General features: G+C 42.4%; 1 protein-coding gene across 4 annotated transcripts in view; it reads right to left on the minus strand.

The window, feature by feature from the left end:
* The window catches only part of KCNT1 (potassium sodium-activated channel subfamily T member 1), a 343,981-nt gene that overhangs the window by 258,191 nt on the left and 60,716 nt on the right, over nucleotides 1-25,074 (minus strand). For 3 of the 4 annotated variants that reach the window (XM_056540054.1, XM_056540052.1, XM_056540060.1), the window contains one exon: nucleotides 22,373-22,516. In XM_056540054.1, coding sequence (XP_056396029.1) covers nucleotides 22,373-22,516 — 144 coding nt within the window. Of the gene's footprint in view, nucleotides 1-22,372; nucleotides 22,517-22,641; nucleotides 22,706-25,074 lie in introns of those variants that run through there. The other variant, XM_056540058.1, reaches the window with a different exon arrangement.

A 25,074-nucleotide genomic window follows, 5' to 3' on the forward strand; every position in this document is an offset into this window, starting at 1 on the left:
AGATAGCTCCACCCAGGACTTATATAGGGGAGACCAGGAGGGGTCCCATAGGTCATCCTTAGGTCACATGGTCATTGATACCTCACAGGGTTACACTCACATGACAACTGGTGATCCCATGTTAACATTTCTTAAAGCAATAACCCTCTTATATACATTTTACACTATAACACATGGCAGAAAATATATACACATAAGGGGACAGGTGTCACTGCAAGGAGGCTGCCTAACAGGACAGCAAGGGTACGGGGTATAACCTCTGTACTGGGCCACCACAGCAAAATCTGTGACAGGGCCCCATGTGTATCATTAAAATTTAACTGGCACCTCCGTACCCACTATAGTTACGCCCCTGGGTATCACCGATCCCCTAAACTGCACATTGCCATTAACGTCTAGAAAATCTAGGTGGTCGTAACAGTGATCACCAGGGTGTAACTATGGGGCCTATGGGGGATATTAATCAACCAGTTGCCCATAGCAACCAATCAGAACGCTCCATTCATTTTGCAGAGGCCTTTGTAAAAATGAAAGAAGCAATCTAATTGGTTGCTATGGGCAACTGGGCGACTTTTCCTCTGCCCAAGTTTTGATAAATATCCTCCCCTCCCCCCCCCCCCCCCCCCCGTCTCCAAATTGTGGACCTTTTCAGCAGAACCAGACTTGCTGGGAGTTGTAGTTTTGCAACATCTGAAGGGCCACAGTTTGCAGACCATTGATATACAAAATAAAATGTACTTGCAACGCGTTTAGTCCCATATTACCGGGACCTTTATCAGGAATAGTAACAATATATCACAATGGTCTAATGTCTTCACCTGGTTGTCAGGGAGATGGTGGGAGATGTTGTTTTGCTACAAGTCGGGGGAATAATGTGGTATACACCAGTGTTTCCCAACCAGGGGCCTTCGCCTATTGCAAAACTGCAACCTTCAACTGTCCGGGCATGCTGGGAGTTGTAGTTGTGCAACAGCTGGAGGCACCCTGGTTGGGAAACACTGCATTAGAGTAATAGTTCACAACCTTTGGCTGTCCTGGCATGCTGGGAGTTGTAGTTTTACAACAGCTAGGGGCAACGTGTCTCAGTATTAAGGTTATTATTAATTATTGTTTGTCATTTCCCTCTTTTTCCTAATACAATTGTTTCCTAATCATCATAATAATGTATTTTTTATTGCTTTGTTTGTTTAATTAATTTGCTATGTGATAGCCTGGGGTTGTAGGGAATATGGGGTGTAGCTGTGCGGTAACTAAAGGGTGTCTGGTTAACCCTTTCTATTCGTGACGCCAGGGTGGGGCTCCTCTGTAATGCTTGTCCTACCGCCACCCGTCCCAAGAGCGGTAGGGAGGTATTAAATAAGTGAATGTCCACAACCGGAGAGTTTGCTGAAAACTGTTGAAACTTTTACTGAAGATTTTATGCAAGCTTCATAACAGGAACAGTCTCTGTACAAGCAAAGTCTCTTAGAGATTGACAGTGGTTGGGACCTTGAGCGTTTTAAAGTCCAGAGACCGATATGTGCTCTTCCACTGGATTTCGGGGATTTAGTTTCGGTCCAGTAGTCAAGCTAACTTTAGCGGGGATTTACGGTTTAGTTCAGGCTGAGGCCGTCAGGCTTCAGGCCTAGGGTTGTCTTTGCAAGTTACGCAGATCTCGACTCTCCGATGATCCGGAACCCTAGATAGCGATCATTGGCTGCAGCTCCCTTATATGGGCAGGGGCTGGCCTTATGCTGATTGGTCCAAAACTTCTATCAATTATCTGTACAAAGGATCATGGTCTGACATGTGACCACACCATGTGACCTCTGAAAAGTCCTAAAGCATAACCCAAAGGAATTAACATAGTCACATGACCGAAGGTCCTGCGATGCTTTAAAGGTAATTTATATTAATATACATTATTAAATATATACACATAAACACTATAAAATTAGAGAAGGAGGAGGCGACTAGTGGCTGTCCCACCTGGGGGACCCTACCTGAACGTAGTAACTCTGACTTTGGGGACCACCATACAAGGTACGGTATGCAATACGGTACCGGGACACCACAATTGTGTATTATTAATTTTATCTATTGGGGGAGATTTAACAAAACCTGTGCAGAGGAAAAGTTGCCCAGTTGCCCATAGCAACCAATCAGCTTTTGCTTCTTTCATTTTTAACAAGGCCTCGGCAAAATGAAAGAAGCGATCTGATTGGTTGCTATGGGCAACTGGGAAACTTTTCCTTTGCACAGGTTTTGATGAATCTCCTCCATTATATTTATAATGATTCTTCTGTTCTGTTTTTATTGTTCTTATGGCTGAGTGTCCGGGCATGCTGGCAGTTGTAGTTTTGCAACAGCTGGAGGCACTCTGGTTGGAAAACACAGTTGTATACAGGATTTGGAGTTCTGTACCACAAAAAGTATTGAATGTTCTTATTCTTCTAAAGGGAATCCCATTTTCGGGACATCCTGTGCTTCCATGCTGTGTATCCCCAGCCAAGATCTGATAAAGGAAATCTCCGCTAATGACGTCTTTGGGTGGTATTCATGGCATCTATTCTCCTGGCATCATTTGGGCACCATGGAGAGCGCCCAGCATGCGTCACACTTTAGGGGGTTTCCAGGTGCATTTTTTACAGATCCACTATGAGAGGTTCCAGGCACGACGACAATCCCTCTCATCTGCTCTCACAATCTGCGCATCTGAGGATTTCCCAGACCGCGTGTAATGAATGACGAGCTGCCAGGAATCTCAGGAGCCAGGACGCCGCGCTGCCAGGGACAGACTCTATGTAACCGCACGGTGCGCTAGGAAGAAGGGCCACAGTTTGGAGACCACTGTAGTATATGAATATATATAACCCCTCCAGTCTATTCTATATGCCAGGGTTTCCCAATCAGGGTACCTCCAGCTGTTGCAAAACTACAACTCCAAACATGCCTGGAGTAGATTTTGCTACTTTAATAGGTCAGTGGAAAGTACACAAATCTGCCTCTGTGGTGGATTTTCGGCTGACCCATTGACGTTAATAGTAGCAAAATCTGCACAAAATCTGCCAGTGCGAACGGACTCTAAGGCGTAAAATTCGGGTGGACATTCAACACGTTTGTATAATCCAGCAGTGCCTGGAACGCTGGGAAATGCGCCGTCACATAGATGACTATTCTTTTTGCGGATTTCTCTCGGGAAATGCATTGACAGTCCAGAATCTGGATTTCCGCTGCAGAAACATATGCTGTGGAAATTCTGCTGTGTGAACAGTGCAGCGGAATCCCTTTGGAATCAATTTGACCCTGCTGCAGCGGAATGTCCGTGAGGAATATTTTGGCGAAATTCCGCACGGACATTCCACCAATTGAACATAGCCTTAAAGGGGTACTCCTCCCCTAGACATCTTATCCTTTTGGATAGGGCATAAGATATCTGATCGCTGGGGACCCCCGCTATCTCGGCTGCGGCACCTCAGACACCCGGTGCACGGAGCGAACTTTGCTTCATGCTGGATGACTGGTGATGCAGGGCAGAGGCTTGTGACATCACAGGCATGCACCCTCATTGCTAGTTAATTTATAGGTGCAAAATCTAAAAAAATAAAGATTTTGAACCCAATAGTGGTCTTCAACCTGCTGACCTCCATATGTTGCAAAACTACAACTCCCAGCATGCCCGGACAGCCGTTAGCTGTCCGGGCATGCTGGGAGTTGTAGTTTTGCAACATCTGGAGGTCCGCAGATTGAAGACCACTGTAGGAGATGGTAATACTCACGTGTCCCCGCCGCTCCGGACCCGTCACCGCTGCCCTGGATGTCGCTCCATCGCTGTCGCCCCGGAACGTCTCTGCTGCTGGCCGGGTATCCTCGCTCTCCGTCGCCGCCATCACGTCGTTACGCACGCCGACACACGTACGCGACGACGTGATGACGAGGAAGGAGAGCGCCAGCCATACAGGGGATCCCTGAACGGAGAAGACACCGAGGAGGCAGGTAAGGTCCCTCCCGGTGTCCTGTAAGCACTAACCCGGCTATTCAATCGGGCTGTTCAGGACCGCCGCAGTGAAATCGCGGCGGTCCCGAACAGCCCGACTGAACAGCCGAGTTAGTGTCACTTTCCCTTCAGACGTGACGTCAGCTTTGATCACCGAGTCTGAAGGGTTAATACAGGGCATCACCACGATCGGTGATGTCCTGTATTAGCCGCGGGTCCCGGACGTTGATGGCCGCAGGGACCGCCGCGATAGGGGTGTATTCGCTGTATAAGAAGCACCGACTTTTTCCCCCCATTTTTGGGAAGAAAAAGTGCGTCTTATACGGCGAAAAATACGGTAATTTTTACGCACGATGCTATCGCTATTGGGAAGGGTGGCGATAGGCCCAGTAACATTACAGAATTTAACCCTCACTCTGGCGTCACGAGTCACAAGGGTTAGCAGCGCCCTTTCAGTATCTAGAACAGCAACACCCCAACTAACCTACACCCCACAAGGCTTTTCCACACAGTTCCTCACCACAATACCACACACAACCTGAGGGGAGGGGGGGGGGGGGGGTGCTGTTTTCGGACTAAATCAGCTCAGTTTTTCTATTCCTGTATAACCCCTTTAGGGTCTATTCACACGTACAGTATTCTGCGCAGATTTGATGCTCAGGATTTGAAGCTGTGTTCAGTCATTCAGTTTACATTGGAATCTGCAGAAGAAAATCCTGTGCATCAAATCCTGCACAGGATACTGTACGTGTGAATAGACCCTTAGGGTAGGGTCACATGACTGCGGAACTCCCGCTGCAATTCACTTCAATGGGTTTGCCGGCATCTTCAAATCTGCCGCTATTGCAGACTTTCCATTGAAGTGAATGGTGGCGTAACTTGCAGTGGGAGTCCCGCAGTGAATTACGGTCGTGTGGAGGTACCCTCAGAAGGTATTATTATTATTAAAGGGGTTATTCAAAAAAAATAAAAGTTTTTTTCTTCCAAAAAAACAGCACCACACCTCTTCTCCGGTTGTGTGAGGTATTACAACTTGGCTTCATTCACTTTAAAGGAACTGAACTGCAATACCACACCCAACCTGAGGACAGATGTGGCGCTTTTTTTTGGAAGAAATAAGCTCTGTTTTTCTATTCCTGTATAAACTCTTCATTATAATTCCTTTTAAAGGGATTATCCAGGAATAAAAAAAGATAGCTAATTTCTTTAAAAAAAAAAAAAAAAAAAAAAACAGCACCACCACTGTTCTCAGGTTGGGTCCGGTATTACAACTAGGCTTCACTAATTATAATGGAATTGAGCTGCAATACTACAGACAACCTGAGGACGGGGATGGCACTGTTTTTGGAAGAAAACAGCTCTGTTTCCGTAATCCTGGATAATCCCTTTATCATGATTCCTTTAAAAATGGAATAAAAAAACCAAGCTAATTTCTTCCAAAAAAAAAAAAAACAGCACCACCCCTGTCCTCAGGCTGTGTGCGGTATTACAACTTGTTGGCTTCATTTACTTCAAAAGAACAGACTTGCAATACCACACACAACCTGAGGAGAGGGGTGGCGCTGTTTATTGGAAGAAATTAGTTCTCCTTTTCTAGTTCTTAGGTTGTGTTTGTGGTATAACAGCTTGGCTTCATCCACTCCAATGGAACTGAGTTGCAATACCACACACAACCCGAGGACATGGGTGGCACAGTTTTTTTTTTTTTGGAAGAAATCAGCTCTGTTTTTCTACTCCTGGATAACCCCTTTTATTTTCTGTGGAAAATGTCATCATGTTATCAATAGGAGCAGTTGCCAACATGCTCAAATACAAACCAATGGGGCTGACCTGCTATACCTCACACAACCAGTGCACAAGAGTGGCGCTGTTTTTGGAAGAACACTGCTGTGCTTTATCATACGAACCCGCTTGATGATAACAACGGGAGATGACGTGTTATTATGTGTGGGAGTCGGTGCCGTGTGTGTCCCGGGGTGGAGAGGAATAAGATGTGACAGCAGGAACGTTATAGGGGCAGATGACAAATTCCCTTAAGGACGACATGCAGTGCTTTTTGCACTCAGAATCCCCCAAATCCCCCCCAGCTATAGGCTGACCCCGAGCAGGGGCCACGGAGGAGGGGGGGGCGCTCACACCGAGGGGACGGCTACATTACACCCATTGGTTTATACTTCATTAAGCAAAAATGGGAGAAAACACTGCTCCGGGGGGGGACATTATAAGAACATAAAAACAGAAGAATCATCATAAACAGCATAACAATAGATAAAATGAATAATACACAATAAATAAACAAGCAATAAAAAATACATTATTATGGTTATTAGGAAAATGAAATTAGGATGAAGGAGAATGATAAAAAATTATTAATAATAACCTTAATAGTGGCATTACACACAAGGAGAGAGCAAAATATATGGGGGTCCCTGGGCAAGTGGGGGGTGGGGGTCAGTCAGTGTCCTTTTAAATAGAATTTTTGGGAAAATTAAGAAAAATTCTGGGGCACATTAACTGGGTGTTTCCCAAGCAGTGAGCCTCCGGCTGTTGCAAAACTACAACTGCCAGCATGCCCGGACAGCCGAAGGCTGTCCGGGCATGCTGGGAGTTGTAGTTTTGCAACAACTAGAGGCACACTGCTTGGGAAACACTACATTAGAGCAATATCCTCCCAACCTTTGGCTGTCTGGGCATGCTGGGAGTTGTAGTTTTGCAACAGCTGGAGGCACACTGCTTGGGAAACACTACATTGGAGCAATATCCTCCCAACCTTCGGCTGTCCGGGCATGCTGGGAGTTGTAGTTTTGCAACAAATAGAGGCACACTGCTTGGGAAACACTACATTAGAGCAATATCCTCCCAACCTTTGGCTGTCCGGGCATGCTGGGAGTTGTAGTTTTGCAACAGCTGGAGGCACACCGCTTGGTAAACACTGGATTAGAGAAATACCCCCCAAACCTTTGGCTGTCCGGGCATGCTGGGAGTTGTAGTTTTGCAACAGCTGGAGGCACACTGCTTGGGAAATGTTGCATTAGAGCAATACCCTTCAAACCTTGGGCTGTTTGGGCATGCTGGGAGTTGTAGTTTTGCAACAGCTGGAGGCACACTGCTTGGGAAATGTTGCATTAGAGCAATACCCTTCAAACCTTGGGCTGTTTGGGCATGCTGGGAGTTGTAGTTTGGCAACAGCTGGAGGCGCACCACTTGGGAGACACTACATTGGAGCAATATCCTCCCAACCTTTGGCTGTCCAGGCATGCTGGGAGTTGTAGTTTGGCAACAGCTGGAGGCACACTGCTTGGGAAATGTTACATTAGAGCAATACCCTCCAAACCTTGGGCTGTTTGGGCATGCTGGGAGTTGTAGTTTTGCAACAGCTGGAGGCACACTGCTTGGGAAACACTACATTAGAACAATATCCTCCCAACCTTTGCCTGTCTGGGCATGCTGGGAGTTGTTTTGCAACAGCTGGAGGCACACTGCTTGGGAAATGTTGCATTAGAGCGATAACCTCCAAACCTTTGGTTGTCCGGGCATGCTGGAAGTTGTAGTTTTGCAACAGCTGGAGGCACCCTCGAATGGAAATGCTGACTAAGAGGGCAACAAGAAGAGGCTCATACGCCAGAAGAAAAAAAAAATAAAAAAAAATATTCAATTAAAAAAAAAATAATAATAAAAAAATAATAATAACAAAAAGCCGATATCAGCTCAGGGAGGCCTGTGCGGGCGTTGTTCCCCAATGTAATGTCTCACAGCCGCCTCTGTAATCGCTTTCTGCGCTGTGTTCCAGCTCCCCGCCATGTGTGATACGATAATTCCATCTAATAGATCGTTCCGCCACCGGGAAATCTATTCACACTTAGGAAAAGTTCCCTCTCTCCTTCTCCAGTTCTTAGATCTTTATTTCTGTCCTAGACTAGTTTACACATAATCACTGCCCGGTTATTTTGCGGGTAGCGGCCCCGTTTTTTTATTTTCCTGGCAGCCATATGTGGAAAATGTAGTGTGAATGTAGCCGAACATTCTGCAGTGGTCATGAATTTATCATTTGGTGCATGTACACATTACTGCCACACAGACAGTAGAACATTTGTTCACCTTCACCGCCCTTAATATATCCCCCCCCATATATATCCTGTAGTCATACAGAATGTTTGATTATCCATCATATTGTAACCCCATAGGTTATATTCATGCTGCGCACATACACCCATTTATATCAAATCAATATAGCAATGTATGGATCCATGTACTGTATATATACTGTACCTATCTACTGTATATATACTGTATCCATCTATCTACTGTCCATATACTGTATCCATCTATATATCTATTTACTGTATATATACTGTATCCATCTATCTACTGTGTATATACTGTATCCATCTATGTATCAATCTACTGTATATATACTGTATCCATCTATGTATCTTTCTATTGAATCCATCTATGTATTTATTGTACATGTTTTGTCTATATACTGTATCCATCTATATACATCTATCTACTGTATATATACTGTGTCCATCTATGTATCTATCTACTGTATATATACTGTATCCATCTATGTATCTACTGTATATATACTGTATCCATCTATGTATCTACTGTATATATACTGTATCTATCTACCGTATATATACTGTATCTACTGTATATATACTGTATCTATATATCTATTGTATCTATCTACTGTATATATACTGTGTCCATCTATGTATCTATCTACTGTATATATACTGTATCCATCTATGTATCTACTGTATATATACTGTATCCATCTATGTATCTACTGTATATATACTGTATCTATCTACTGTATATATACTGTATCTATCTACTGTATATATACTGTATCTACTGTATATATACTGTATCTATATATCTATTGTATCTATCTACTGTATATATACTGTATCTATCTATCTACTGTATATATACTGTATCCATCTATCTACTGTATATATACTGTATCCATCTATGTATGTATCTACTGTATATATACTGTATCTATGTATCTATCTACTGTATATATACTGTATCTATCTACTGTATATATACTGTATCTATCTACTGTATATATACTGTATCTATCTATCTACTGTATATATACTGTATCTATCTACTGTATATATACTGTATCTATCTATCTACTGTATATATACTGTATCTATCTACTGTATATATACTGTATCTATCTACTGTATCCATCTATCTACTGTATATATACTGTATTTATCTATCTACTGTATATATACTGTATCTATCTACTGTATATATACTGTATCTATCTACTGTATATATACTGTATCTACTGTATCCATCTATCTACTGTATATATACTGTATCTATCTACTGTATATATACTGTATCTATCTACTGTATATCTACTGTATGTATCTATCTACTGTATATATACTGTATCTATCCATGTATCAATTTAATGTATCTACTGTATCTATGGATCCCTTGTATCTATGTATCTGCTGTATTTATATCCTCTGTATCTACTGTATAAATCTACGGCATTTACTCTATTTATCTGCTCTCTATATATATCTACCGAATCTATGTATCTGTCTACTCTATATATCTATATAATGTATCTATCTTTTGTATCTACTGTATTTATATACTCTATCCTATATATCTACTCTCTCTCCATATATATGTGTGTTTAATCATAAAGCCTATGTACAGTATCTATGTATTAAAGCCTGTCCGGGCATGCTGGGAATTGTAGTTTTGCATCCGCTGGAGGCGCCCTGATTGGGAAACCCTGATCTACACTGTAGCTATTCTTTATATCTACTGTATCTATCTAGTCTATATCTAGAGTATCTCTGTATATATCTACTGTATGTGTCTAGTCTATATCTAGAGTATCTCTGTATATATCTACTGTATGTATCTAGTCTATATCTAGAGTATCTCTGTATATATCTACTGTATGTATCTAGTCTATATCTAGAGTATCTCTGTATATATCTACTGTATGTATCTAGTCTATATCTAGAGTATCTCTGTATATATCTACTGTATGTATCTAGTCTATATCTAGAGTATCTCTGTATATATCTACTGTATGTATCTAGAGTATCTATGTATATATCTACTGTATGTATCTAGAGTATCTCTGTATATATCTACTGTATGTATCTAGTCTATATCTAGAGTATCTCTGTATATATCTACTGTATGTATCTAGTCTATATCTAGAGTATCTCTGTATATATCTACTGTATGTATCTAGTCTATATCTAGAGTATCTCTGTATATATCTACTGTATCTATCTAGTCTATATCTAGAGTATCTCTGTATATCTCTACTGTATCTATCTAGTCTATATCTAGAGTATCTCTGTATATATCTACTGTATGTGTCTAGTCTATATCTAGAGTATCTCTGTATATATCTACTGTATGTATCTAGTCTATATCTAGAGTATCTCTGTATATATCTACTGTATGTGTCTAGTCTATATCTAGAGTATCTCTGTATATATCTACTGTATCTATCTAGTCTATATCTAGAGTATCTCTGTATATATCTACTGTATCTATCTAGTCTATATCTAGAGTATCTCTGTATATATCTACTGTATCTATCTAGTCTATATCTAGAGTATCTCTGTATATATCTACTGTATGTGTCTAGTCTATATCTAGAGTATCCCTGTATATCTCTACTGTATCTATCTAGTCTATATCTAGAGTATCTCTGTATATATCTACTGTATGTGTCTAGTCTATATCTAGAGTATCTCTGTATATATCTACTGTATGTATCTAGTCTATATCTAGAGTATCTCTGTATATATCTACTGTATCTATCTAGTCTATATCTAGAGTATCTCTGTATATATCTACTGTATGTATCTAGTCTATATCTAGAGTATCTCTGTATATATCTACTGTATCTATCTAGTCTATATCTAGAGTATCTCTGTATATATCTACTGTATGTATCTAGTCTATATCTAGAGTATCTCTGTATATATCTACTGTATGTGTCTAGTCTATATCTAGAGTATCTCTGTATATATCTACTGTATGTATCTAGCCTATATCTAGAGTATCTCTGTATATATCTACTGTATGTATCTAGTCTATATCTAGAGTATCTCTGTATATATCTACTGTATGTATCTAGTCTATATCTAGAGTATCTCTGTATATATCTACTGTATCTATCTAGTCTATATCTAGTCTATCTCTGTATATATCTACTGTATGTGTCTAGTCTATATCTAGTCTATCTCTGTATATATCTACTGTATGTGTCTAGTCTATATCTAGAGTATCTCTGTATATATCTACTGTATCTATCTAGTCTATATCTAGAGTATCTCTGTATATATCTACTGTATGTATCTAGTCTATATCTAGAGTATCTCTGTATATATCTACTATATGTATCTAGTCTATCTCTGTATATATCTACTGTATGTGTCTAGTCTATATCTAGAGTATCTCTGTATATATCTACTGTATCTATCTAGTCTATATCTAGAGTATCTCTGTATATATCTACTGTATGTATCTAGTCTATATCTAGAGTATCTCTGTATATCTCTACTGTATCTATCTAGTCTATATCTAGAGTATCTCTGTATATATCTACTGTATGTGTCTAGTCTATATCTAGAGTATCTCTGTATATATCTACTGTATCTATCTAGTCTATATCTAGAGTATCTCTGTATATATCTACTGTATGTATTTCTATATGTAATGTATGTACAGTATTATATCTACAGACAATACACTATATAACCAGTTGCCCAGTAATGTCTGGCACATATAATGGAGATCTCTGCCGGCCGGTGCCCTGTGTTGTTCTTATTTCCATTATCAGCCTCTAATCCTCATCTGTGGCGGTCTCATCCCGGCGAGGCGGCTGCGGTTTATTAATTCCCGCCATATCCACCCATTAGCCGCTGATTACAGTAAATTACCTCATAAACTGCGACTGTAACAAACATGTCACTGACTCCCATTATCCGCGTAGAGGAAGGTTAGCGATACATCTGCTAGGTGCCCAGTCACTGGGAAAGCTGAGTACCAACCAACAATATGGCTCCCACCGGGGCACGTCACCCAGCTTTCCTAGAATCCCGAATGGCATGCTACCATGTCATGTAATGATACTGGAGATACCGGCTGTCTGGGCATGCTGGGAGTTGTAGTTTTGCAACAGCTGGAGGCGCACTGGTTGGGAAACACTGCATTAGATGGTTTGCCAGTGCTGCTATGTCGTGAATCAGGAGGTCCAGGATGAACAATGTGCTGCAGAGCATGGAATATAAATGAGAATACTGTACGAGGCATCATATATCATCCTGTTCTGCGTTCGCACTTTCCAGCTGCCTCCCTATAGATTTGTGGTGACATCTTTACATGTAAATGTATTTCGCTTATTGACAGATGAGATGATTTGCATATGAAAGGAGCCGCGTCGGTGGAATACACATGTTGGCGCCATAAAAGCTGAGCGTCTCAGCAGACTCCTCGCTAAACATCTACAGAAATGTAAAGAGGTTATCCAGGATTACAAAAAACATTGCTGCCCCCCCGGCCCCATGAAATGGCGCCACACTTTGTTGTGTGTGGTATTGCAGCTTAGTTCCATTGAAGGAAATTGAGCCCAGGTGTAATACCACACACAGGCTGAGGACAGGGGTGGCACTGTTTTTTTTCACATCCAGTGTGCTTTCAGCTGTTGCAAAACTACAACTCCCAGCATGGTCAGACAGCCAGAAAAAACTATCCCCGAATCGCTCTGCTCAGAAAAAGCATTCTACAGTTATTACCATTTAAAGAGATACATGTAAAAAAAAAAAAAAAGAGCCTGGTCATTAAAGGGTCACTCTCCTTAAAACAAATTTTTGCTATTGCACTCCTTATGGTAAATAAAAATATTTCTAATCTGCTTTGTTTAAAATAAAGTTTTCTATATTCTATATGTGCTTAAAAAAGCTCCAGAGCACATTTTCCCCCCATCTTATACACAGACATAGGACCGAAGTCCAAACACAGGAAGTGCAGCCTGGAGTGCTGAGGGGGGTGGGTGTGTGTCCAACCAACATCATATGGCAGATAAGTGTGAGAGGAGCTATGATTGGATGAGGTTGGACACCCCCCCCCCCTCAGCACTCCAGGCTGCACTTCCTGGGCTTGGGCTTCAGTCCAAAGTCTGTGTATGAGATGGGGGAAAATGTGCTCTTGAGCTTTTTTAACCTCTGAAGGACGCAGGGCGTACCTGTACGCCCTGCGCCCGGTCCCGGTATTTAAAATGGGGTCATGCCGTGACCACACATCGGAGTCGGTCCCGGTGGCTTATGATAGCCGGGACCCTGGGCTAATAGCGTGTGGCACCGATCGTTGTGCCGCGCGCTATTAACCCATCTAGACGCGGCGATCAAAGTTGATTTGGTGCGGAAAATGCTGAGGTTTTTTTTTTTGGTGCTGAAAATGCACTGATTTTAACACCGAAAACCACACGGTGTCATCCTTGAAAACCCCACTCCCCCTACGGCAGAGAGGGAACTGCACAAGAAAGAAGCGACAGGTAACTTCAGGGCGTGCCCCCTTTTGCACTGCCCATCGGTGCGGCGGAATATGCCCATGTCTACTTGCCTTAGGAGTTATTTTTTTGGTAAAGATTAATTGATTTTCAAATAGGATAGGAAATATAGAAGCCAGTTGTCTTCAAACTATGCACCTCCAGCTGTTGCAAAACTACAACCCCCAGCATGCCCGGACAGCCAACGGCTGTCCGGGCATGCTGGGAGTTGTAGTTTTGCAACCTATAGAGGGTCACAATTTGAAGACCACTGACATAGATTAAACACCTGTTCCGCTTTGGGAGAACTGCAAATTAGAGATGAAGCCTGCAGAGCAGAAATCTGCTATAAAATACCATATAAAAGTTATATAGTGGGTAGTAGTGCCGCTCCTCATGTACACACACAGGAAGCTTATCCTGAAAGGCTGCCTAAAATAACAGGCACACTTTAAATTATATGAGCGCGAGCATAAAGGGGTGATCAGCGGTCTGTAATAACACATCCGTAATAAAGCCATACTTCATGTCCCCGGCTGTCATTCCCACTATAGATTTTTGTTAACTGGTAATGGTCTGAAAGTAACAGGGCCGATATCAGACACCTGTCTGCAGAGATAAGCAGCCACGTCTCCGTATTTGTTCTATGGCCATAGAAGCCGCTGCTATTGTGTTACCTGTGCAAACAGCACTACAACTACTACCGCACAGGTTACACGTATCACGTCCTGCCACCATTGTCAATTACAAGCACAGGAAGCGGTTAAAGGAGCATTAAAGCTAATAGAGGTGTCATAAATCCATTATATTCCTATCTCTCATCCTACCAAAACAGTATCTGGTCCTGGGAAAGCTGGGTGACTACTAATACAACCACAACTAGAGCACTCTATGGGTTCTGATCTGTTTTTTTCAGTCTCCTGATCTTTGAAAGCTAAATCTATTAATGGAGCGATACATACCCGAGATTTTATATTAAAGGGGTACTCCGGAACTGAACAACTTAAAGGGGTTATCCAGGAAAAATTTTTTTTATATATATATATATATATCAACTGGCTCCAGAAAGTTAAACAGATTTGTAAATTACTTCAATTAAAAAAATCTTAATCCTTTCAGTACTTATGAGCTTCTGAAGTTAAGGTTGTTCTTTTCTGTCTAAGTGCTCTCTGATGACACCTGTCTCGGGAAACGCCCAGTTTAGACGCAAATCCCCATAGCAAACCTATTCTAAACTGGGCGTTTCCCGAGACACGTGTCAGCAGAGAGCACTTAGACAGAAAAGAACAACCTTAACTTCAGAAGCTCATAAGTACTGAAAGGATTAAGATTTTTTAATAGAAGTCATTTACAAATCTGTTTAACTTTCTGGAGCCAGTTGATATATACAAAAAGTTTTTTCCTGGATAACCCCTTTAATCCCTATCCACAGCATAGGGAATAAGTGTCAGATCGCGGGGGGTCCCAGTGGTCAGACCCCCCCTGCGATCAGACATTTATCCCCTATCCTGTGCATAGAGAATAAGTTGTTCAGTACTGGAGTACCTCTTTAATATAGATCTCCTGCCTGGCACCCCGACTCTCCCCATGCAGGGAGCAGACACGACTAACCTCCCCCCCCCCCCCCACACACACACATACACACACACACACCAGCTCTCCCATAGAGATACATGGAGGGGCATGTCGGCAACCACTTTGGGCACTGGGCAGGAGATCACAGGGACCCCCTACTATCCTGTGGATAGGGGATAGGTTGTTCAATACCGGAGTAACCCTTTAAAGAACCACTCTGGAATTATTTTTTTTTTTTAATGATATAGTTCCAAATAAGCTATCATTGGAGAATAATGTAGAAGTTCATGTGTATGCCTTGTGCTTACCTGTTTTAGATGATGTGGCAGGCATGTGCACAGAGCCGTAAATACACATGACAGTATTATAACAGGGAGACACATGGATATGTATGAGACACATTACATTCCGATAACAGGCAGGATTCCTAAGTCTCCGACATCCAGATAATGAGATGATGCTCAGTACTGGTAATGTCCCCTTCTATGGAGGGTTAGGAGGAGTCTCCAGGGACTCTCTGTATTCTCTAGTCACATCACAATAAGATATAAGAACTTGGAAGTGTTTATTCAAAAACCACGGATGCCCCAGGAGACTTGAGGCAAAAACATTACAGGATATTTTGTTTACAAGGAGCTCAGAAGCAATTCAAGGTGATTTGTCTGCTCAGCCGAGGACGAAGAGTCAAGAGTCCTGGATGACTCAACTTCTAACCACCCGCACATCTCATCACTTACCCACCCAGATGTTGGATCACTTACCCATCCAGATGTTGGATCACTTACCCATCCAGATGTTGGATCATTTACCCATCCAGATGTTGGATCACTTACCCATCCAGATGTCTAGTCACTTACCCATCCAGATGTCTAGTCACTTACCCATCCAGATGTTGGATCACTTACCCATCCAGATGTCTAGTCACTTACCCATCCAGATGTCTTATCACTTACCCATCCAGATGTCTAGTCACTTATCCGTCCAGATGTCTTGTCACTTACCCATCCAGATGTCTTATCACTTACCATTCAATCATCCATGCAACCATTTATGCACCAACCTATATATACACATCTAGCTATCCAACCACCTATCCATCTACCCACTCACCAATCTATTCTCCCACCTATCCACTCTCCAAAGTATTCACTCATCCATCTACCAACCAATTACCTCACCCATCTATTCATTTACCCACCAACCTTTCAACCCATTAATCCAATAACCTATTTATCCATTCAGTCAGCTATTTACTCATCCATTTACCAAGTAACCCACTCACCCTCTCATCCATCCAGCATTCTAGTCACTGACCCATTTACCTAACAATCTCATCTTGCACCAACTTATTCATTGACTCAACCATTAACAACCTATTTACTGACCCATCCATTCATTCATGACCATGAACATATTCAATGAACTATCTACCCACCAATATATTCAGACCCATCCACCCACCTACCTTTTCACTGACCTATCTATTTACCAATCTATTCACCCACTCATCTATCCACCGATCAATTCACCCACCAACCTATTCACTGACCCATCCAACTACCCACCAATTTCTTGACCCATTCGCCCACCAATCTATTCACTAACCCATCTACACAGCAACCCACCCACCAACCTATTCACTGACCCATCCATCTACTAATCTATGCACTGACCATCCACTCACCAACCAATTAATTGACCCATCCACCCACCATTCTAGTCACCGACCCTCCCACCAACCTATTCACCCACCCTCCCACCAACCTATTCACCAACCCTCCCACCAACCTATTCACCAACCCTCCCACCAACCTATTCACTGACTCACCCAGCAACCTGTGCACTGACCCATTCATTGACAAATTTATTCACTGACCATCCACTCACCAACCTATTCATCCACTTATCTATCCACCAACATATTAGCCAACCTATCCACCCACCAACCTATTCACTGACGCTGCAACACATCCACCCATCAACTTATTCACGGACCCATCCATCCACCAACTTATTTGCCTCCTTATTCACTTGCCCTTCACCCACCAACCCATCCACCAAGCAAGATTTACATCCATCTATTCACCCATGTGTCCACCAACTTGTTCACCAACCCATCACCCAACCCACCTGCCCACCATGCTGAATGTCAATGGTAACTGTAGTAGGAAACAAGACATCAATAACAGCTAGCTACACATCAAGAGAAGAGGAAGATCCATTGGCACAAGTAAGTTTTATTATTTCAACACCGAGAGGTTCATTTAGTTTATAGATGTCTATTAACAGCTTAAAAATGAGAAGGTTATTGATCCTTGAATCCTGTCCCAGATACACCATGTACACCCAGCCATAGACTGGAGAACAAGGGCACTTGTACCCAGCACCTCACCAGAGATCTGCCCTATTCATTTACACTATAATTGATAGCTGTAGCAGCGCGCCGCGCCGGATCACAATCTATTTTACTGCCTGGAGAATTGAGTCTATTGTGAGAGACGCCACAGTCAAAATATTCTGGCTCTGAGAACGTTCCTCACATTACCAGCAATGACCTAGTGTCTCAGAAGAAAAGTTACCGCAGGCACAGACACAACAGTGACTCCGGTGAAGACTTATTATAGCATTTTCTTAAAGGGATGGCACACTTAAACCTTCACTGAGACAAGTAAGATGTCACTGCTGGGGAGGGGGGGGGATCTGGTGCACAAGTAGCATGACCCTATTCTATGGGCTCTGTATGGTGCCTCTTCTGACATATCAGTAGAGCAGTGTTTCCCAACCAGTGTGCCTCCAGCTGTTGCAAAACTACAACTCCCAGCATGCCCGGACAGCTGTTGGCATGCTGGGAGTTGTAGTTTTGCAACAGCTGGAGGCACACTGGTAAGAAAACACTGCACTAGAGGTTTAAAAGGGTTATCCAACATAAGATAATTTTAGTACTTACCTGCCAGACAGTAATGGAAATGCTTAGAAATAATCCAAGCTTGTCTTGGGGCTAAATGGCTGTGTTGTGAGATTACCATAATGCTACTGCATTCTCTTTGAAAATGGTTATTTCCTGTTAGAGTTCCCCCCTTCCAACTACAAGTCACAGGATCCCTTGTTTGTAAGTGTGAGGTCACTTTTCTCCATTCCACACATCATTCACCCCACCCATTGCAGTACAACTCGGCTCCCTTCCATGCTGTGCTGTGGTGAAGCTACAATTCCCTACAGCCCTGTGGAGACTGATCTCCCTCCCACTCAGCGGTCAATCCACCCACTGAAGCACAGACAGGCTCCCTTTCAACACTTGACTAGTGATGTAAAGTCTCGGTCCTCACTGCAACCTGGGAAAAGCCAGAGGCAATGCTCATTTTGCATGCTACTAAAAATGAACATCAGGGCAGATTGCAAGACCAGTCATCAAACACAGGTACAAACACTTTATGAAGAACGATACAAAATTTACAACCTCTGTAGCACAGTCAAAAAATAAATAAATCCCAGAATTCCACTTTGAGGCTCTAGGCTTCAGTTTTCTAACCCAAATTCACATCTTCTCAGGGAAACTGTGTACCGACCAAATGCTTATCAAGGAGTCCTAACCTAAAGTTGCTCTTTCCCTTAAAGGAGCCCGCAGGATAGGGGATAAGTGTCTGAACGCTGGGACCCCCATGATCTCCTGTATGTGGCCCCTGGCTCCAACGCGGCTTTTCCATGCAGGAGGCGTGTCGGCCGCAGCATGACGCCACAGCCAACACATCCCTTCTGTGTATCCCCGCCTCTCATATAGAGCTGTATGAGTGGGCATGTTGTTGACCTCAGTGAGGTTGACAACACGCAAATTACCCACACAGAGCCAGGGCAATGCCGTACGGGAAATCGCAGGGGGTCCCAGCGGTCGAACCCCCCGGGATCAGACACTTCTCCCATATCCTGCGGGTAGAGGATAAATGTCTAAGACTGCAGATCTCCTTTAACACATAAACCAGGCATTTAGCCTTAAAGGGAGTTATCCAGCATTTTGCAAAAATGTATAACCTTCTCGGGATGGGAAAAAAATTGAAAAAAACAAAAACCCTATACTCTTCTAGCCATGACCTGCCGCATGTCTTCTTCCTGGTTCTAAGAAGAGTGCTTGGTGCAGGACCTGCTGCCAATCACTGGCTGCAGTGGTGTTGTATATTGGCCAGTGATTGGCTGAGAAGCAAGGTCCTGCAACAAGCCCTTGTCTTGGAAGCAGGAAAATGACAGAATATTGAGGGACTGGACCGAAGCTGCAGCAGGTCGAGGCTATATGTATTTATGTATGTGTATATATATATATATATATATATATATATATATATATATATATCTGTTATTATTATTATTTTTTTGTGCCCCCCAGCAGGATATGAATTTATGAAAAAATGCCAAATAACACCTTTCAAAGGGGCTGTCCGAGAGTACACAAAAAAATGTTTATAAATCTCAGACTATTCCTTTCTTTCTGATGACACATTCTGAGGGCAATAGAGGCACATTAGGTAGGGATACATAATCCTTGACTAATGACAGAGAACAATACAATTTATAGCAAATGTAGAATACATCTGGGGGAATTTATTAACAGGCGTGCATCTGCCAAATCGCGAGCACAATGTGTTTATTATTCTAATTTTGCGCAAAATTTAGCACTTGAGGAAAGAAAAATTTTGCGCAAATGTACTCACAATTTTTTTTTTTTTTAAATAGAAAAAAAAATTATCAAGCCCCGACCTGCAGCAGCTCCTGTCCAGTCTCCCAATTTTCTATTGTTTTCCTGCTTCCTGTTGCAGGACCTTCTAACTACTGCAGCTGGTGATTGGCTGAGACAGCAGGTCCTGAAGACAGAAGGACGGAGGACCGGACAGAGTTGGCGAGGAGCTGCGTGGAATGGGGCTAGACATGTTGTTCTTTTTTTAAGTGTTAGTTTAAGAGACCACTAAGAAAATATAATAATTCATAGGACCCAGGATGTTGGCTGACCAATAAAAAGTTAAAATACACTGAAAACACAGAAAATAAGACAAAATGTACATTAAAACTGTTGTCTTCTATGGGAGCGGGGAGGTCTTCTGTAAGTGAATGGTCACTATGTATATTGTGAGGTGGATTGAAAATTTGTCACAAAAAATCTGGTCTGGATAAAAGAGTTTTTTCTTCTGGAGCGATTTTACTGTGTCAATATAATTTTATTTATTTATGCCCTGTATATCATACACAGTTTCCCCAAAACATTTCAGGGATTTTATAGATTTCCATCAGTAAAATCCCATAAACGCTGCTCTTATTAGTACCCTGATGCATTGCTCGCCACATGGAGTTAATTAACCCCTCACAAACCATGGACAAGGGGATTTTTTTTTTCCAAAAACAGCGCCTTTTTTGCCCCTAGACTATGTCTGGCACTGCAGATTAGCCCCATTTACTTAAATGAAACTGGGACGCTTTACAAGATACGGCCTATGGGCAAAAGAGGAGGGGGAAGGGGAAGAGGCTCAAGCTATCCTTTTAAGGTGATTTCTATTCAGAATAATAATGTACAATTCACACTTATCGCAATAATTACGTCATTTCAGAATTTAACATGAAGGCCTGTAAACGCTTACAGTAACATAAAATGTGGGATCTCAGGTCCTGTGACATATCTTGTAGGTAAAATTGTGGCAGTCATTGCATTCCTATTGAAGCAAATGGGTGTAGGCTGCAACATTGTAGGCTGAATGTTCGCCAACATTGTCGAACTTCTTGCACTGTCAACAAAGAAGGCAGCTGTCCCACCACATTGTCACCGACCTCTCGGGAACATAATAGTTGCCCCATTTGACTCAAAAAGCATGGATAAAGTTGTCTTCTGACCAAAGATCTGTATAATCTTAGGAGCCATGACAATAAACCACATACACAATACAACCCAACAAGGTTAAACAAACTCTAACACTACAAACCTCAAGAGCAGTCGTATTGACCACCACCGCTTTATGGTCAATTCTGAAGGATCAATAAAGAAAACCTCATGTTGAAGAGAAAAATGAATAAATTATAAGCGCCACTGCACAACTTTAATAATAAACCTATGACCAGGAATGCAAAGCTATAGGACATTATAAGCATGGAGAATGTAAACGCAACATGGGTTTACATAGCACAGTTGTGTCAAACTGTGGCCCTCCAGACGTTGCAAAACTTCAACTCCCAGCATGCCCGTTGGCTGTCCGGGCATGCTGGGACTTGAAGTTTTGCAACATCGTGGGCCACAGTTTGACACCATTGATATAGCAGGTAAACCTAGGCCAACTTCATCGAGGGACTATATATACGGTAGGACGGGAAGAGTTAGGTTCTATAAGCTTTTAATAAGTAATAGTCAACCAAAGATGTCCCAAGATAATGGTTAAAAGAGGATGTATCTCAGACTGATCTACGCAGCACGTAGGTGGAGGTTCAGCACCATGGAGAGCTCTAAAAGAGTCACACACAAGAACCCTATGCCCATACTGATCACCACCATCTGATAGGTTCAGTAGATGTCCAGCACCATGGAGAGCTCTAAGAGAGTCACACCCAAGAACCCTGTTACTGGTCACCACCATCTGAGAGGTTCGGTACATGTCCAGCACCATGGAGAGCTCCAAGAGAGCCACGCACAAAAACCCAAATGCTGGCCACCAGCATCTAAGAGGTTCAGTAGATGCCCAGCACCATGGAGAGCTCCAAGACAGTCACACACACAAGAACCCTAATACTGGTCACCAGCATCTAAGAGGTTAAGTAGTTGTTTAGCACCATGGAGAGCTCCAAGAGAGTCACGCACAAGAACCCAAATACTGGCCACCAGCATCTAAGAGGATCAGTAGATGCCCAGCACCATGGAAAGCTCCAAGAGTCCACAAACAAGAACCCTAATACTGGTCACCGGCATCTAAGAGGTTCAGTAGATGTCTAGCACCATGAAGAGCTCCAAGAGAGTCACGCACAAGAACCCAAATACTGGCCACCAGCACCTAAGAGGTTCAGTAGATGTCTAGCAACATGGAGAGCTCCAACAGAGTCACACACAAGAACCCTAATACTGGCAATCACCATCTGAGAGGTTCAGTAGATGTCCAGCACCATGGAGAGCTCCAACAGAGTCACACACAAGAACCCTATTACTGGCAATCACCATCTGAGAGGTTCAGTAGATGTCCAGCACCATGGAGAGCTCCAGGAGGATCAACAGCTGGATCTCACTCCATTCTTACCTGTCATCATTCTGGAAGGTCTGATCCCCAAGCAGAAGATCCCTGAATCTGTATCGTGGAGGCAGTGGAGGGACCTCGGTCTCCAGCTCGTTCATTTTCAGGGTGCTGATGTCTAGGATGACCCCGCTCTTGTCAGGTGCAAGCCTAGAAACAAGGAAGAAGAGGAGGTGGTTACTTGAAGTTTGCTTGGAAATGCACAAAATCACAACACTGACGCCCCCATCTGGGCAGAAGGAGCTCTCAGCCCTCCCCTGGCTGCTGATCCTTACATTAGGGTGAGATGGTGCCAGGCATGTTACAGGGCCAGGGAATCCCCCCCTCTGCAGCCACTGCTGATGCCGCCTCAAACGCAGAGATGCAATGACAGTCTGAGCTGCGAGCTGGAGAAGCATTGCAACCTCTGGAGAGGGTGGGGGCTGTGTATGGGCTGTACTACACCAGACCAGCCGTTTGTGCAGAAGGGGTTAAAGGGCATTAAATTATTACCCAGAAGGGCTGTACCCATCAGATCACTGAGAGGAGCCAAATGCTTGTGTCTGCGCTGATCAGTATGGGCATCACTGTGCATTCTGTAATATATTGTGGGCAGATCCAGCCTCATAGACACCTGAAGTGAAGCAGCAGCAGGGGAGGGGTTAATTCATACATAGGCAAACCTGCAATTCAGGAACCCGGAAAAGCTGTGTACCAACCTCCAGATAGTTCATCACCCAACTTTCTCAAAAGCATATACAAGACAAGATTGAAAAGAATTCCCCAAATGAAGAGTAGAGGACAAGTCAAGGACTTCACCTCTAGCAGGAGACACTTTCCGGGTCCTATAAATAACCAATTTACGCACATTCAAGACTGCGGACCAGGAGCGGACAAGTCTGCTATGTCACATGATATAACAATTGGGAACACTGGAAGGCTGGGCAATGGGTATCGGCAACATGTTATTAGGCAATGCATAAATGACCCCTCCTGTTAGTTAACCCAATTACAAATTGTATTATAACCTTGAGATGCACTCACAATTCTGCTGGTTGTCATTGAAAACAGTCATCAAACTTGTTGTCAGACAAATCCCTAACAGCTTATCTGAGCTTCTATAACACTACTACATCAGACGCCTGGAATATAAGTCATCACTAGTGTTGAGCGGCATAGGCCATATTCGAATTTGTGAATATTCTCGAATATATGGACGAATATTCGTATATATTCGCGAATATTCGCATATTCGTTATATTCTCGTTTTATTTTCGCATACGCGAAGATTCGCGTATACGAAAATTAAAATATGTGAAAATTCGCATACACAAAATTAGCACGTGCGAAAATTCGCATATGCTAATTTTCGCATATTCGCATTTTCGCACGCCAGTCTCACACAGTAGTATTACAGCCTTCTTTACACCACACAAGCTGGAAGCAGAGAGGGGTGATCACTGTGATGTGTACTGTGAAGAAAAAAACAAAAAAAAAAAAACGAATATTCGTAATTACGAATAAATAGCGCTATATTCGCGAAATTCGCGAATTCGCGAATATGCGATATTCGCGAATAATATTCGAATTGCGAATATTCGCGAGCAACACTAGTCATCACATGAAGCTCTGTGCAGAATATACAGGAGAATAGTGAGTGCAGCTCTGGAGAATAATACATAATATAACTCAGGATCAGTACAGGATAAGTAATATAATATATGTACACAGTGACCTCACCAGCACAATAGTGAGTACAGCTCTGGAGTATAGTTCAGGATATAACTCAGAATCAGTACAGGATAAGTAATGTATGTACACAGTGACCTCACCAGCAGAATAGTGAGTACAGCTCTGGAGTATAATACAGGATCAGTACAGGATCAGTGCAGGATAAGTAATGTAATGTATGTACACAGTGACCTCACCAGCAGAATAGTAAGTACAGCTCTGGAGTATAATACAGGATATAACTCAGGATCAGTACAGGATAAGTAATGTAATGTATATATACACAGTGACCTTGTTAAGGATGGGTTAATGTGAGGCCTTAAACTGTGAGTGACTACCGCTGTCCTATTTTGCCCAGTGTCGACGTAAGCAAATTCACACCAGATTAGGTTGGTATGAATTCCCCCCTCGGTAGTGACTCCAGGGAGTTCTATTCAATTCAGGAAGTACATTTGGTTTTTACATTCAGAAAAAGAGGAGGGTTAGTTATGACGTCAAAAATCAGCATGTTACATTTTGATTGGTTATTTGAGCTTTATCTCTGTATATATTAGCATATTTAGTATTTTCTTTCTTTCTTGGCCAAAGTTCATTTATGCAGCCCTCTCATTCTATTCTAATACTGGAAAATTCCAGTTCTTTGCCCTTCTTATACAATCTGCATCTTCCTCAAATATTTTGACTTCCAACGTCTCATCTTGGGCCTTCTGGCGTCATTCCAAGGTCACCTAGTCAAGAGCAGATTGCAAGCTCCGGAACATGGTGCAAAAGTTAGGTAACAGATATCTTTTTCCAGCATTAGAAATGACATATAAATATATAAGTATTAATATATATATTGATCTGCAGTCAGAATCATTTTAATCAACTTGACAACCTCACCAGCAGAATAGTGAGTACAGCTCTGGAGTATAATACAGGATATAACTCAGGATCAGTACAGGATAAGTAATGTTTTTTTTTTTTTTTCAAAATGACTTAGATTCTTTCTCTATGTA

This window comes from Hyla sarda, chromosome 9 (genome assembly GCF_029499605.1).
Source record: "Hyla sarda isolate aHylSar1 chromosome 9, aHylSar1.hap1, whole genome shotgun sequence".
NCBI classification, from domain to species: Eukaryota; Metazoa; Chordata; class Amphibia; order Anura; family Hylidae; genus Hyla; species Hyla sarda.